A 15,185-nucleotide genomic window follows, 5' to 3' on the forward strand; every position below is an offset into this window, starting at 1 on the left:
AGCAGTAGTGGGCCTTCTTGCCTTTTTCTTCTGTCTTCACAGAAACCATTACTGAGGCGTGGGGCTGCTGTTAAAGTAGTAATTATTGAGCGGTGGAGCCGATGTTCACATTTATCTGTTAATTTCTAAGTGGACTTTGTCTTTACATAACTAGCCAAGTCTTCCTTCTTCACAGCCACTTTAATCTTCCTCCTCTCATATCTCAAACTACTCTCTATCAGCTAAGCTTGCTACGTTTTCTTTCATCCAACAAGAACAAATGGCCGATGCAATCCTCTATGGCGTTGTGCAGACGATCATTGAAAGCTTGGGCTCTTCCACTCTCAATCAGATTGGATCGATCTGGGGTGTCGACGATGAGCTCGAAAAAATGAAAAACACTATTTCCACCATTCAAGCTGTACTGGAGGATGCAGAGGAGCAGCAGGTCAAGAACCACCAAGTCAAGGACTGGCTCATGAAGCTCAGAGATGCAGCTTTTGATGCGGATGACTTGTTGAGCGAGTTCTCCACTCATGTGTTGCAGCTAGAGGTGAAGGATGGTCATGAATTTGTAAAGAAGGTACGCACTCTCATTTCTAGTTCAAAACAACTTGTTTTTGGTGATGAGATGGCTCCCAAACTAAGGGCTATGAGGGAGAGGTTTAATGATATAGCGAGTGATAGGAACAATTTCCAATTGATAGAGCGTCCTTTAGAGACACGGGCTTTGAGTAGGGAGAGGGAAACTCACTCGTTTGTACGTGACAAAGAAGTTATCGGGAGAGAGGAGGATAAGAAGGCCATCATAGGTCGTCTATTGCAAGACTCTGATGTGAAAGAAAATGTTTCGTTCATATCCATAGTAGGAATTGGTGGGCTAGGGAAGACCACACTTGCTCAATACGTATACAATGATAAGATAGTCAAGGCTCATTTTGAATTGAAAATCTGGGTGTGTGTTTCTGATGTATTTGACGTGAAAACAATTGTTGAAAATATAATTATATCCGCAACTAGAAAAAAGCCTGAAAGCCTTATAATGGAACATTTGCAAATTGAACTTCGCGAAATTCTTAATCAAAAGATGTATTTACTTGTGTTGGATGATGTGTGGAATGAGAATGAAGAAACATGGGGTAAATTGAGAACTCTTTTGTTGGATGGTAAAAGGGGAAGTAAGGTGGTGATAACTACACGGACTAAATTGGTTGCACATATTACCAGCCCAAACTCACAATATCCTCTAGAGGGCTTGTCAGAGGATCAGTCTTGGTCATTATTGAAGCAAATGGCATTTGAAGAAGGGCAAGAGACCATCAATACTAACTTTAAAGCAATTGGTATGGATATAGTAAAAAAATGTAAGGGAGTGCCTCTTGCTATAAAGATAATAGGACGGGTCTTAAATCACAAAAAAACAGAAGCTGAATGGTCATACATCAAGAATATTGAACTCACTAAGGTACCTAAGTTGAAAGAAGGTATTATGCCGATTTTAAAATTGAGTTACGATCATCTCCCACCACATTTGAAATGTTGTTTCGCATATTGTTCATTGTTTCCCAAAGATTATTTGATTGATAAATTGAAATTGATACAACTATGGATAGCACAAGGATTTATCCAATCACCAGATGAGGACTTACTACTAGTGGATGTTGCCGATGATTACTTCAAGGAGCTACTTTGGAGATCCTTCTTCCAAGAAGCAGAAAAAGATAGAGGCAAGAATAGAAGGTTTAAAATGCATGATTTAATCCATGATCTTGCACAATATGTATCAGAGACTGATTGTACACTGGTTGATTCCAATGCAAAAAATGTGAAAGAAAAAGGACACCATCTATCGTTTTCATTTTACAATGTTTCATTCTTTGGGGAGAATTTAAGCACGCTGGTTAAAGCAAACAAGATACGAACATTTATATTGGCATATGATAAGTGGAAATATGATCAGGGAAGAATTGAAGAATCAACTCTCGAAAAACTTATTTCTAGTTTTAGATACTTGCGTGCATTAGACCTATATAGTTTAAATATGAAGACGTTGCCAAATACCATAGGTACTTTGATGCATCTAAAGTACCTTGATCTTTCCTTTAATGATATTGAGGTTCTCCCTAGTTCTATTACAAAATTGGTGAATTTGCAAACACTAAAGCTTTGTAAGTGTAAAAAGCTTAGGGAGTTACCAGTAGACATTCAAAAAATGGTCAGCCTCAAGCACCTTGACCTAGAAGATTGTAAGAATTTGACTCATATGTCATGTGGATTAGGGCAATTGACTTCCCTTCAAACATTAAACTTATTTGTTGTGAGTAAGGGTTCTTCCAGTGGACTAGTAGAATTAAACAAGCTAAATGACCTGCGAGGAAAAATAGAGATTACAAATTTGGCATGGGTGAAAGATGCCACCTCAGAATTCAAGGTTGCAAATTTGAAGGAGAAGGAACATCTTAGTGGATTGGGATTATACTGGAATCCGGAGGGTTATGATGGCGGACATGCTGGTGAAAGTGATGATGAAAATTCCATGGATGGCCTCCAGCCACATCAAAGTTTAAAATCTTTGGAAGTGAAGGGGTACATGGGTGTGAGAGTTTCAAGTTGGCTTTCATTCTTAACAAATCTCGCTGAATTAAGAATAGGCGATTGTAAGAAGTGCCAATATTTGCCACCGTTGTATCAACTCCCATCTCTTCGAGTACTATTTATTTGGGATATGAATGGTCTGGAGTACATGACAGAGGGGGATATGAATGATGAGATATCTGCTTCACTGGCATCACCATCAACATTTTTCCCATCCCTTGAGAGACTTTGCCTACGTGATTGCCCGAATCTAAAGGGATGGTGGAGGAGTGTGGATAAGGGGAATGAGGCAACAACGACATCAACAATATCATCATCATCATCAACTAATCACTATCACCAACACATGCCGTACTTTCCGCGTCTTTCTTATTTATGGTTGGTGAATTGCCCTAAGATGACTTGCATGCCGCTATTTCCAAATCTTGAAGAAATGCTTGATTTGAGGAATAGCAGTTTGAAGGCATTGGAAGAGACAATAGAGATGAATAATAGGGGAGGAAGGGCTTCTTCATTTCCGTCCTCTTCCTCTTCCTCCTCCTTCTCCCCTCCTCTCTCCAAATTAAAGTATTTGTCTTTGCGGCAAATTGAGGAGTTGGAGTCTCTGCCAGAGGAGTGGTTTAAAAACCTAACTTCTCTTCAGACATTACGGATTTGGCACTGTCCCAATCTGACGTCACTTCCCGAAGGGATGAGTCACCTCACCTCTTTACGGTACCTGCATATTGTGAGCTGTCCCCAATTAAAGCAAAGATGCGAGAAGGAAAATGGAGAGGATTGGGATAAGATTTCTCACATCCCAAATCTTCAGATAGATTGAACTACTGCATACGCTTCCCTGGTATGTTCTTCACTCTTCTCTGATTTTTCTTTTTTTTTAACTTATTTTATAATTTCTATAATTCCAGACGCAAGATTTTCAAAGCACAAGCAAAAACAAAATTAAAAAACTCTATAATTTCTTTTTCCACACACAAAATTAAAAAACAGAACTTTACCTTTTCTTTTTCCCCAGTTTCTTTTTCTTCGCCTAGAAATAGCCTGGCTTTCTGAATGTGTGATTGATGCTCAGATTGCAGAAAGAACAAGAGGATTTCAAATGGGAAGATAGGAAAGAAGAAGAAAGCGTAAGTATTATATAAGCAAAACTCTATATATATATATATATATAGAATTTTATATAAATCTTTTCTGGGTTTCATTTAAAAATATACATTTTTTTACTTGCTGGGTTCCATTTTATGGGCATGTTTGCAGTTATTCTTGACGTTTCAAAAGTTAGTACACAAGATTCTTCTACACAAAAAATGGCTGATTCAAACATGGATGATGAAAAGACAAAAAAGTAGCACCGGTGCGTTTTTTTTTATAAGAATATGTTTATGATCCGTGTACTTCTATTAATAACCTCCTCCTGCCCTGTGTGATCAGCTGTAGCATTATTAGGCTTACAACTATGGCTTTTGACTCCTTCAGTGTGCTAGAACCACTGTTGATACCCCACTTTCAACCTTCTCTTGGTTAACAAGAGTTGGCATGTGAAGAAAAATATTGAGCTATTGTGTCTTTTGGCAGTTCTGGGAGTTTCTGTTGCTGTAATGTTTCTTCTTATAGTCTCAGTTGTGTATTGTTTTGTAATGAAGAAGAAGAAAGGTAAGGAAGTTTAGAGCAATTTTTTAAAACCTATTTCTATACTTCTAAGGCCAGTGAAATAAGCGGTAGGAATGATTTGTTTCGTGAAATCTTAAGGGATGAGGCAGTGGCAAGGCTTAATGAGCTTGGAAAGGTATAAAATGCAAGACCCAAATTAAATTTCTGACATATTTCTAATAAGTTTTATTAGGTAGTACTGCTAATGTTAATTTAACTACTACTGAATTAAAAATATATCTGGGTTTTGCTGCAATAGCATTGTGGAGAATAGTTTTCTAATTTTTATATATATATTTATATATTTTTTTAAAATTAGTGTTTATGACCTCAACTTTGGGTGTCATTTGGAGTACTAATTTAGCTGTCATCTATAGGTTTTTCTGTCAGTAAAAGCACGATTTGAAAAAAAAAAAAAAAAGAAGAAGATTTTGACCACCTTGTCAATGTTCCATTAAATAAGATGTATGTTATTATTATTATTTATTGATGGTGTACTTCTTCAATGATATACGAGTTGAATTTCTGTTACATGCTGAAAGGAATACAGGAATCCAATTTTTGCAACAACATTCAAGGCTTTCAATACCATTTTTCTCAGCCAACTGCGGCAATGTTGAATGTTGATTTTTTTTTTTAAATCCTCTTAAAATTTTGCTGCCTTACCCTCAAACGGCTATGATTTTGAATAAATCAGAACAAATAAGTTATACGTCTGCAATCAAACATAGTCTGTATCATAACATCGCATATATCTCCTGCCGCCAAGATTAAAATGCTCAACTTTCAACATTTCTATAATCACCATTCAAATGGTAATCACCCCTAGAGTCTGGCCACTGCAATAAGTTAAAGAAAAAAGCTGCATTGAATTTTCCTCGGCTTTACTTTACTCAATATGTAACTTGTGCTGTGTGGTTATTTGTGAACATTAATGTTGTTGCCTGCATAAGCAGGTAAGTGACGCAGATGGCTATCTTGAGAGAACATTCACGAGTCCAGCTTCTTTGAGGGCTGGTAACCTTATTCGTGGAAGGATGGAGGATGCTGGTTTGAGAACGTTAGCTCTCTACCTTTTTATGTTGTAAACAGTGTTGGAAGTTCGACTGATATTTATGTTGATTTCCAGTTGGGTAGACCATTTGGGCAATTTAAACGGTCAAGTTGAGGGAATGAATGCAAGTGCCGAGGCTCTGTTGATTGGTTCTCACCTGGTGATGCTTTTTTTTTCCCTATTTTTTAATTTAATATTTAGTTTGCATACAAATACATAAATACACGCACACATACACAGAACATGCCACAAAGACATATTTCATCAATATTGATATGGGATATTCCTTCTTTATGATAGGATACTGTTGTTGATGCTGGTATATTTGATGGTTCGCTTGGCATAATCTCTGCATTATCTGCTCTGAAGGTTTTGAATGTCAATGGGACGATGGGAAAATTAAGGCGGCCGATTGAGGTCAGTAAGACAACAACTTTGGAACATTATATTTACTTTGTTTGTCTTGATTGATATTTAGTGGATGAAGATTAATCTTTGTCTCTTCAGTAACATCTGGGAAAACCTTTTTATATCTGCCTTTTAACTTGTAGGGAAAATATTTAGGATATGCTTTCCATCTTTTGGGTTCCATTGGCTCAAATTATGGTATAGTCTCATTCATGTGCAAGAGAAGCATGTTACAACGTGGGACGAGATTTAAAATCCTGCTATTGGTGAAACAAATAGATTACATGCATGAAATACAAAGGAAATATATTTTGAGACTCTGAAACATATATGTGAGACATGATCTCTTGAATACATCAGTTCTTATTTTTTACTCTATTCTCTATCTAGAGCTTTAATTGATGCAGACTCGATCTTGTCCTGAATTGTTTTTACAGCACTGCAATCTGATTCAGCTGTAAATTTAGATTTGTAATATGTTGGAGGTGGTGGCTATGCAGCAATTCTGATTATAGATGTCAATGAATTTCCTACTATTGCAGGTGATTGCATTTAGTGATGAGGAGGGACTAGGGAGTGAGGTTTCACTCTACTTTCTTGGGCAGTGCTGCTTTAGCTGGTGTTTTACCAGTTACAGCCTTGCAGATATCTGACAAGAGGTTTCCTTGAATAACTTTGAGCTTATATCTACTCATGATTCTGTTTATTATCAGTTTATTCATGCATAATCCTTTTTTAGTGGCGTGACAGTGAAAGATGCTCTGAAGGAAAACTCCCTAGAAATTACAGAGGAAAACTTGTTACAGCTCAAGTATGACCCAGGGTCTGTCTGGGGTTACATTGAGGTATAACAGTCTACACCAGTTATCTTGTGAACATGGTTGTACTGAATATCCTCTTCGTATTCAGCAATAAATTAAGTTATTTTAGCTTCTAGTATTCTGGGTGTGCATATTCAGTTCCTGTATTGGCTTGATGCTGCAGGTTCACATTGAACAGGGTCCTGTACTAGAAAGGCTTGGTTTTCCTCTTGGTGTGGTTAAAGGCATAGCTGGCCAGACAAGACTAAAGGTATATAAATTTCGTCCAGTGTTTATTTTTTATTTTTTACAGTAAAAGAGGTTTACTTATATTTTGCGTGATATGGCCATCTAAAATGTTTGCAATTCTCCTATCTGGTTTTTTTTTTGCCTGTGTTCTCCTTTGTGTTACATTATTTTATAAGTTCCTTAGCTTTGTTATGCTTATTTTCTTTTCAGTGTTTGTAAAGTTTTAAATCTTGCAGAAAGATTGTCATATATACTACCATCATCCCATTTTATTGGTTTCAAGTCCATTTTGGGATGTCTCAAAATATTGTCTACATTGATATATCAATAGACACAACTTGCCCTTGCATTTATTCAAAAGTCAATACCCTTTTTTCCATTAGCTTTATTTTAGTTTAAATTATGTAGCATAGTTTTGGAAATGTATACCTTTTTATTAGAATACAATACATTAAATGATATTCCCATAAAAAAGTTGTATTTTCTAGATAAGATCAATAATATGGAATGGAGAAAATGTTGTATGATTGTACAAATTTAAGTGTGCATGTCGATGGCTTGCATATGAGTCTGAGCTAAGTGAATTTTATTCTATAATCATTCTAGCTCCCATATCAGTCCTATTCCATGCCAAATCAAAACCTTTTTTTTGGGTTAATATATAAACTCGTAGTGATCCTCTTTCTTCCCTATCACCTTCTTGTGATATTTGGTTCTGTTTCTCCATCCTTTTGGCAATATTTAGTGAATTTTTTGAGTACAGCCCATATAACAATCGTGAAGGAGTATACCAATAGTTATTCATCACTTGTAGGCTCATTATAATCTTGTTATTCAGAACTTTCCTGCAGTTGTACAGCACTATTGTTCCAATTCTTTACTACAGACAGATTTGATTTTGGTGAGACGTTTACTGTGCCTTTAATATTTTGAGTATGAGTTTTGCCAAGCTCATGTAAGAACCAGATGGAAACTTTCTTTACCAGCTCAGGATTTTATACCAGAACTTGGTCTTGTAAGGTCTATATTTTAAATACACGAAACTACAAACTGTAGTTTGTTAAACAAATTGAGATATAAAGAAAACAATGAAGAGGAAGCATAGTGTCTCGTTTTTGGAATTTTAACAAAACACCTAGCACAGGCTAAAGTTAATTTTTGTATGGAATTTTCAACTCTACACATTTCTGCCTGGAGCATGTAAAGATAGATGTAAATCAATGATGATTTGCAGATGCTGATCTTATATCAAAATTGATATGATCTTTGGTTGTTGATGTTTTTGTTCCACATATATAATTGCTGGTTACAGTGAGAGGTTCACAGGGGCATGCCGGAACTGTTCCTATGTCTATGCGTCAGGATCCTATGGCAGCTGCTGCTGAATTAATAGTACTGTTGGAAAGTGCCTGTAAAAACCCTAAAGATTTTCTATCTTATGATGGTCATTGCAATGATATATCACTGGAATCACTTTCCAGTTCTCTAGTCTGTACTGTTGGAGAGAGATCAACATGGCCAAGTGCAAGTAATGTCATTCCAGGCCAGGTAAGAACTTTTATCTATGACCATGCTGATCTTGATAACAAAGCCCAAATTGGGATACCTTGTTGTTTATTGATAATGTCTGAATTCACAATGGACTTGTTGGAAAAAGGTGACATTCACTGTGGATTTACGAGCAATCGATGACATGGGATGTGAAGCTTTTATCTATGAATTATCTAATCAGATGTATAAAATATGTGAGAGGCGTTCTGTTTCATGCATCATCGATCGTAAGGTCTGGGACTTCATCTCATTATGCATTTCTTTTGTAACCCTCATAATCAATAACCTGGTTTGCTGTGGACATTTCAGCATGATGCAAATGCAGTGGTTTGTGATTCTGAATTGAGTTCTCAGCTGAAGTCTGCGGCTTACTCTGCACTCAGGAAAATGGCCGGTGACATTCAAGACGAAACACCTGCCTTAATGAGTGGTGCAGGACATGATGCAATGGCCTTGTATCATTTAACAAAGGTTTGTCCTGTTTTGCTTCATCCTCAACTTTTAGGAGGTGATATTTCATGTTAAATGATAATAATCTGCAAAAACTTGAACAGGTTTGAATGCTGTTTGTCCGGTGTCGTGGAGGCGTAAGTCATTCCCCTGCAGAGCATGTATTGAACGAAGATGTCTGTGCTGCTAGTTTGGCAATCTTGGCGTTTCTAGAGACCCAATTGTAAAGTTATAACATTTGTTGTCATTTATGTACCGTAGAGCAGTCATAATCTCATCAACAACGATTCAATAACTAATCCACGATCTAGTGTTAAGTTCTTAGCAATTCAAAAATGGATGAAAAGAAGAATGAAAATGAGAAAGAAAATGAGAGTTACTTCGAGGGTAGCCACCCCAACTCTTAAACCAAGACATATCTGAGCAATAGGAGAACTTGAGAAGAATAGAAGAACAAGCTTGGTTAATTTTCTGGATATCCTTCATTCTTAGTCCTCTTATATACAATTCTCCCTCCCCAACTCTTAACATTTCCCGCCAAAAGAGTACTAACTAACTAATTGAAACTCTGACATCAGCATAACTAACTGACATCAGCTTCAGCTCATCTAACTAAACCACAAAAAGAAGTACTAACATACATTGTAATACATGTTAACCTTCAGTATGTCACATTTGGATTCCTAACAATCAAGATGAACCAGAATTAGTGAAAGATACTGATTTTATAACATAAGAATACAAAGATGGTATTTAAAACACAAGCATAACAATCCAACAGGCTAAATGGATTTTGAATGGTTTATAAGTATCAAAATATTATGTAACGATTCAAGAAAAAGTGCTAGCCATATTTGTATTTATGGTTGAGTACAGGTCAGTTTCAAGACCGACCTGCACCTAACTCGATAAAACTCAAACCTATACTTTTTAACTGGTCCAAAAGTTCTATTTAATGGGCAGGTTGGTTGGGTCTCGGGTTAGGTTGTGGGCCACTTTCTCTTTTTTTTTTTTTCTTTTTTGGGTGTGTGTGTGTTTTTGTATGGGAGGGGGCTGTTTTGGACTTTGTATTCTTTTTATTCAAAATTAGGGTAAATTGTAAATTATACCCCTAAAGTTTAGGGTGTTGGCAAATTACACTCCTAAATTCACAAATTACACCCCTAAAATTATTCAACCCCAACAATTTGTTAACTAGTATTTAAAAAAGAAAAAACAAATTAGATTGGGTGGGTTGGGTTTAACGTGGTACTGACCCGAAACCTGAATGAGATCCACTCGTTTGAACCAAACCCAACCCAAACATCCAACTGACCTTCGGGTTGGGTGGGTCCTTGCTTACCACCTATATGCGTTATACCTCAAAGGGACTAATCAAAATTGAGGATTTTTATAGTTGTTAATAAAGCTCAGATCTACCAAGTAAATTTTCGATATGGGACTCATCACACATTCACACAACACACACTTAGACAATATCCAAATTAAATCTAGGGGGTCACATATTCAAACATACTTGTTACTAAAAGGGTGTGGTTGTTTTATAAATATATACCTACGAGAAGGCCTCAAATAGCAACTTATTTTACTTAGAGCTATTTTCAACATGTACATGATTTTGACCCAATCAACACATTCTCCAAGCCTCTATCATAAAACAACAAGCCCTAATCCCAAATTTTTGGGGTTAGCTATGGATCCTCAACATATAGTTAGGAACAAGGCCAGTCACATGTATTCTTTTTCTCCATTTTATTATATTTGAAAGCATATTCTCGATTACTTCCTTAATTGATAAATTTGTTAACCAAACACAGAAACATCATCATATTGAGATAATCACTGTTAGGAGTAGTGCCTTAAAACTCAATTGAATAGCATTATTTTTTAATAATAAAAGTTGTTTTATCTTCTGAGATTGTTTTTTGCCTGAATATTTGAACGTTATATATTCTAATCTATGACATGCATTGTATGTGATTTAGGTATGAGAATGAAATCTGCATACAAAAGTTCTAAATCATAAGTTCCTCATAAACTTATAAACCATAATTTGAAGTTGATGATGAAATTAGGCATTTCATCTGCAAAGACTACAACATATAAATTATGAAGATTTATCTTAATCATGAAAGTGGAGAATTCTGATTAAATGATATGTTGTTGTATTTAAATTGTGTGGGATACATTAAACTAGACCACTGTAAGATTTATTATTCTATTAACTAAAGTCAAATGAACAAATATATATATATATATATATATATATCATGACTACTATTTGCATAGACTCTCAATTCTGAGTGGATGATGAATTCAAACATGAATTTTGCTTGCTTTGATGTATAATGGAGTGAGATACATTAGTATGTTAGGCAATTACTCATAGTGTTCTAGGAACACGTATTCTTAAGACGGAACCCATAATTTGTTTTTAGAGTCACAAAACATTCCATTGAGATAGGTTTAATGAGAATTGGCTATTCAGTGTGTTGGGTCCGACCACTTTAGTTAAGAGTTTCGAAATATAAATTTCATAAATATAAGAATAATCAAAAGATTAAACTCTAGACCTTTTTTGTTTCACAATAAATGATTTTATGGAGGGGCCAAATGCTAATATAATAGTCTTGGGATAAGTCTTTGATTTAACAACAACCTAGATTGCAACCATAATTTCTTAGTAAAATAAATTATGATATAACTTTGGGCTAGTCATTAGTTACAAGGAAATTCGAGGCCGATTTGAGATAGTGTTTTTATTTTTTCTTTGGTCCCACCTCAAGTCACGTTCTAAAAGCCCATGTAAGATGGTCCACTAGCTGATCCAAGTATAAAAGTTATTAGTTTAGTTGATAAAACCCTAGTCTTTACTCTATAGCACGTTTAAAGAAAAAGAAAGACCACTGCGCACTCTTAGCGCGATTGTCATTCCACAAATTTAAGTGTTTGTGGGGTGTGGGAAGTAAGAATTGGGGTTCAAGTCTTAAGGAGAGAACTTTACACACATATACATTTAGATTAAATTAGAATAAAATTTTCTATCTTGTATAAAAATAAAAAGTACTCTCACCCTCTCTAACAAACACGGCCAGTGTTTGTATTAAGGAAGAGAGCCCACACTCTTAGGATTCTATTGGTCATTTAGGTGACGAGCAAGGTGTTATCAAGATCAACAAAGCTGCAACATTAATTTTTTTTTGAAATCTACTACCTCGACGTTAATTGTATAAAAGCCCTTTAATATTGTACAAAATTCATTAAGTCAATAATAATAGAAATAGTTCATCCGAGTCTTCTCTATTTGTTTTCTTCAACCTCTAAACCTTATATTATAGAACACCACCTGTTTGAGACTAAAGGTTGTTTTGTTACACCACCTGTTGGTGTAACAAAACAACCTTTAGTCTCAAACATGTCGAATATGATAATGGAGAGTCAAGTTAAATGCGTAAACCTCAAATTGTCCTTAGTTTATCTCAATAATCTTAAGGATTTTTAGATATACGTGACTAATCACTCCTTAGAAAACCAATGTTATGTAGAGACTTCCTAAAAACGATAAAATAATAAAGGATGCACTCACATAGACAATTCACAAAATCTCAAGCATTTCAAAAGGATCACACACTCGGCATCGAAATCTGGTTGCCAAAATTTTGCATGCATAAATATTTATTAATTCTATTACATTGCAAAAGCCAAACATATATTTAAAGCCAAACATATATTTGAGCTCGAGTTCTAGGGTTGGGCTTTAGTTTCCACCATGACCTTTGTCACCTCCACCCTTGCCACTGCTCCCTCCTCCGTAATGGCCTCCTCCATGTCCAACATCCTTTGTGTCATCTACCTGGTTTGATCCTTCTGTGTGAAGCGTACATTTGCACAAGTAAAATGAGCTCATTGTAAATTGTCTATTTGTAAATGTTAAATACTTAAAAAATGTGTTATAAGTATTTTTAAAATAAAAAATATATAGGTAAAGTATGTGATGCAAAATCTGGCATAGATATATGTGAGCATGTGCTACCAATCTTTTCTTTTCTATATCCAAAATCGATCTTACGTACATAGTATTATGAACATTTTCAATTTTTAATCATTTTTTTCACTTTAAAAAGTGGGAAATGGAATTAGAATCCATGTTCTCTATAAAGAATGAATCCAACCATATCACTAAAATACAAAACTATTAAGGCTCTCTTTGATTGAAAAGATGGAAAAGTAGAAAAATAGAAAATATTTAGTTTATCATCATGTGTGTTTGGTTGGATGATGGAAAATTAAAATGATGAAAAATAAATATAAAAATTTCCTCTTTGTTAAAAAGTAAAACAAGGGGATGAAAAATGTAATTTGTATGAATTTTTTTTTTTGAAAAGTTTTTGGAATCAGACAAAAATGATAATTGGTGGCTACTTGTAGAGGGCGCCCGGGGGGAGGGGGGGGGGTGGTGTTGGGAAGGAGAGGGTAATAGAAGAGAAAAAAAGTCTTGGTGTGTGTAAGGACAATTAAGTCATTTTGACTTAACTATCCATTTTCACCTTAGTTTTCTTTGGGAAGAAAATGATTTGGTGAGCTAGGTCAGAAAGTACCTGGCCCCACCTTTTTGCTCAATGTTTTGCATTGTTAACCAAACAAGACAAAAATTGATATTTTTAACCTAGATTTTGTCAAAGGTTTTCCATCCTTCTATTTTCACCCCAACCAAAATAAGAGCTCTACATGTTCCTCTCAAACATTTGTTGAAAAGGTATAGCATATATGAGTAGTGCTACAGGTACTACAAATTTTATTACATTGAGCTTACAAACTGATATGTCACCAATCATAAAGAGACAATTCAAATGTTCATTTACGAGGTGGTTAAAGCCCACCACTGAAATTCATTGTCAAATTAGTTTGTAAGCTTAATTTAATAAAAATTGTAGTACCTTCAGCATTTTCCCACAGATATTAGTTACCTAAAATTAATTCAAAGAGTGAGAAATTGAGAATCAAAAGAGAGAAGGTGGATTTATATGAATGGATGCCATAACTAACCTTCTTTGGCCATGGCTTCAGTTTTTAAGCTATGAGACTCGTCATTGCAGCATAGAGAGCAAGATCCATCGCGAAAATGTCCGCAACAATGAACGCAGGGCAAAAGGTACTTTGCATCATTTACTTGGTTTGTTCCCGTCGCCACCTCCACTGTAAAAAACAGCAAGTATTATAACCTACAACCCTTGTAATATACTTATCATCATGATAAATGCATCATACATATACTTGGTTTATTGCAATTCTCATAGCAGAGAAATGAGCCCATTTTTTTTTAATTTTTATACTATTTGATGCAAGTAATTATAGAAGCATGCTTAATATTTTCAAGAAACAAAATTATTAATGAAAAGTTGAATTCACTTTAATTGTCAAATTAATCTCTACACTTTAATTTTGGTCAATTGAGTCCCTCATTTTGTAAGACTGAGACCATTTAGTCCTTTTGAGTAAATTTGTTAATGAAGAATGCGCAGTATAAACATTTAAAAAAAAAAAAAAAAAACTTCTTGAGATCTGCCATTAATTAAATAGATTATGTTGTTTGATTAATACAATTAAAAGAAATATGTTATATTACATAATACTCCCTTGAAATATATCAAAATATATCATATTGTTTGAAGAATACAATTAAATGAAATATGGTAAATTATTCGACCCTTTTTTAAAATTATCAAAAAAGCACTTGTCCTAAAGGATTCTATAAATGGCATATTCTTTTTGAGGTTTGTAAAAATGCAAAAATTAAGTCCATATAACCTCTTAAAGTATGAATTTACTAACGAAATATTCCACTTAAAAAAAAAAAAAAATTATTACCAAACTATGGTTGAAGTGATATTCTTATCGTTTGAGGTTTATAGATGAATGAAACCGTTAAGTATGTATGAATTTGTAAGATATATTTTTTTAAAATGAATATTTCATTAGTTAAAACTTAATTGTCACGTTTATTCAAACTTTAAAGGATCCTTAACATAAAACTATTGAGGGGAGTATCATTTTGATAACATTCAAAGGAGGGTTTTGTAATTTACCCCCCAAAAAAAATGTATGAATTGCCTCATATGCTAACAGATTTGCACGGAAGACCAAAATTCAGTTATTTTGGCAAAGTGAAAGAGATTGAATTGACAAAAACTAAATTTTAAAGATTCATTGTACTAAATTGAATTTTAACTATTCAACAGAGGAGGGAAAAAGAAGCCTCTCTAACATTTGTGAAAAAGATGAAGGGAAGTATGTTTATAAAGGAAAGAAAAGATGACAATATACTAACATCTGCTTTCATCGTTGGGTATCTTTGCCATCACAGCTGAGCAAATGAGAAGGAAAGCTGCAAAGAGGAATATAAAACTTTTGGAATTCATTTTCTTTTGGGGTTAGATGCTTCTCACAAA

General features: G+C 34.7%; 4 protein-coding genes across 6 annotated transcripts; 3 read left to right on the forward strand and 1 right to left on the reverse strand.

Moving 5' to 3' along the window:
* Positions 1-60: 60 nt before the first annotated feature.
* On the forward strand, positions 61-4,234 carry LOC111993297 (disease resistance protein RGA2-like). 2 transcript variants are annotated; one of them, XM_065777750.1, is made up of 4 exons: positions 61-3,415; positions 3,647-3,701; positions 3,832-3,928; positions 4,006-4,234. In XM_065777750.1, exon 1 carries the CDS (start codon positions 260-262, stop codon positions 3,392-3,394), a length of 3,135 nt encoding a protein of 1,044 aa, XP_065633822.1. In that variant the 5' UTR covers positions 61-259; the 3' UTR covers positions 3,395-3,415; positions 3,647-3,701; positions 3,832-3,928; positions 4,006-4,234. The 2 variants fall into 2 exon arrangements, with proteins under 2 accessions (XP_065633822.1, XP_065633823.1); XM_065777751.1 differs by having other exon boundaries at positions 4,150-4,234.
* On the forward strand, positions 4,031-9,035 carry LOC111993296 (allantoate deiminase 2-like). The gene is given in 13 exon segments (XM_065777771.1): positions 4,031-4,094; positions 4,233-4,360; positions 5,181-5,284; positions 5,354-5,438; positions 5,579-5,695; positions 6,229-6,252; positions 6,254-6,345; positions 6,426-6,531; positions 6,671-6,757; positions 8,048-8,283; positions 8,393-8,518; positions 8,596-8,757; positions 8,841-9,035. Coding segments are annotated over 10 exon segments (810 nt in total). The 3' UTR covers positions 8,051-8,283; positions 8,393-8,518; positions 8,596-8,757; positions 8,841-9,035.
* Positions 8,089-8,846, forward strand: LOC111993263 (allantoate deiminase 1). The gene is made up of 4 exons (XM_024025108.2): positions 8,089-8,283; positions 8,393-8,518; positions 8,596-8,757; positions 8,841-8,846. Exons 1-4 carry the CDS (start codon positions 8,089-8,091, stop codon positions 8,844-8,846), a joined length of 489 nt encoding a protein of 162 aa, XP_023880876.2.
* A 3,354-nt stretch (positions 9,036-12,389) lies between the features above and the next one.
* Positions 12,390-15,185, reverse strand: LOC111993264 (uncharacterized). 2 transcript variants are annotated; one of them, XM_024025110.1, is made up of 3 exons: positions 15,065-15,185; positions 13,783-13,932; positions 12,390-12,600 (listed from the first exon to the last, which is right to left on the reverse strand). In XM_024025110.1, the coding sequence occupies exons 1-3, from the start codon at positions 15,153-15,155 to the stop codon at positions 12,494-12,496; spliced, it is 348 nt and encodes a 115-aa protein (XP_023880878.1). In that variant the 5' UTR covers positions 15,156-15,185; the 3' UTR covers positions 12,390-12,493. The 2 variants fall into 2 exon arrangements, with proteins under 2 accessions (XP_023880878.1, XP_023880879.1); XM_024025111.2 differs by having other exon boundaries at positions 12,390-12,603.

The sequence above is a fragment of the Quercus suber genome, unplaced genomic scaffold (assembly GCF_002906115.3).
Source record: "Quercus suber isolate HL8 unplaced genomic scaffold, Cork oak 2.0 scaffold_163, whole genome shotgun sequence".
Taxonomy (NCBI): Eukaryota; Viridiplantae; Streptophyta; class Magnoliopsida; order Fagales; family Fagaceae; genus Quercus; species Quercus suber.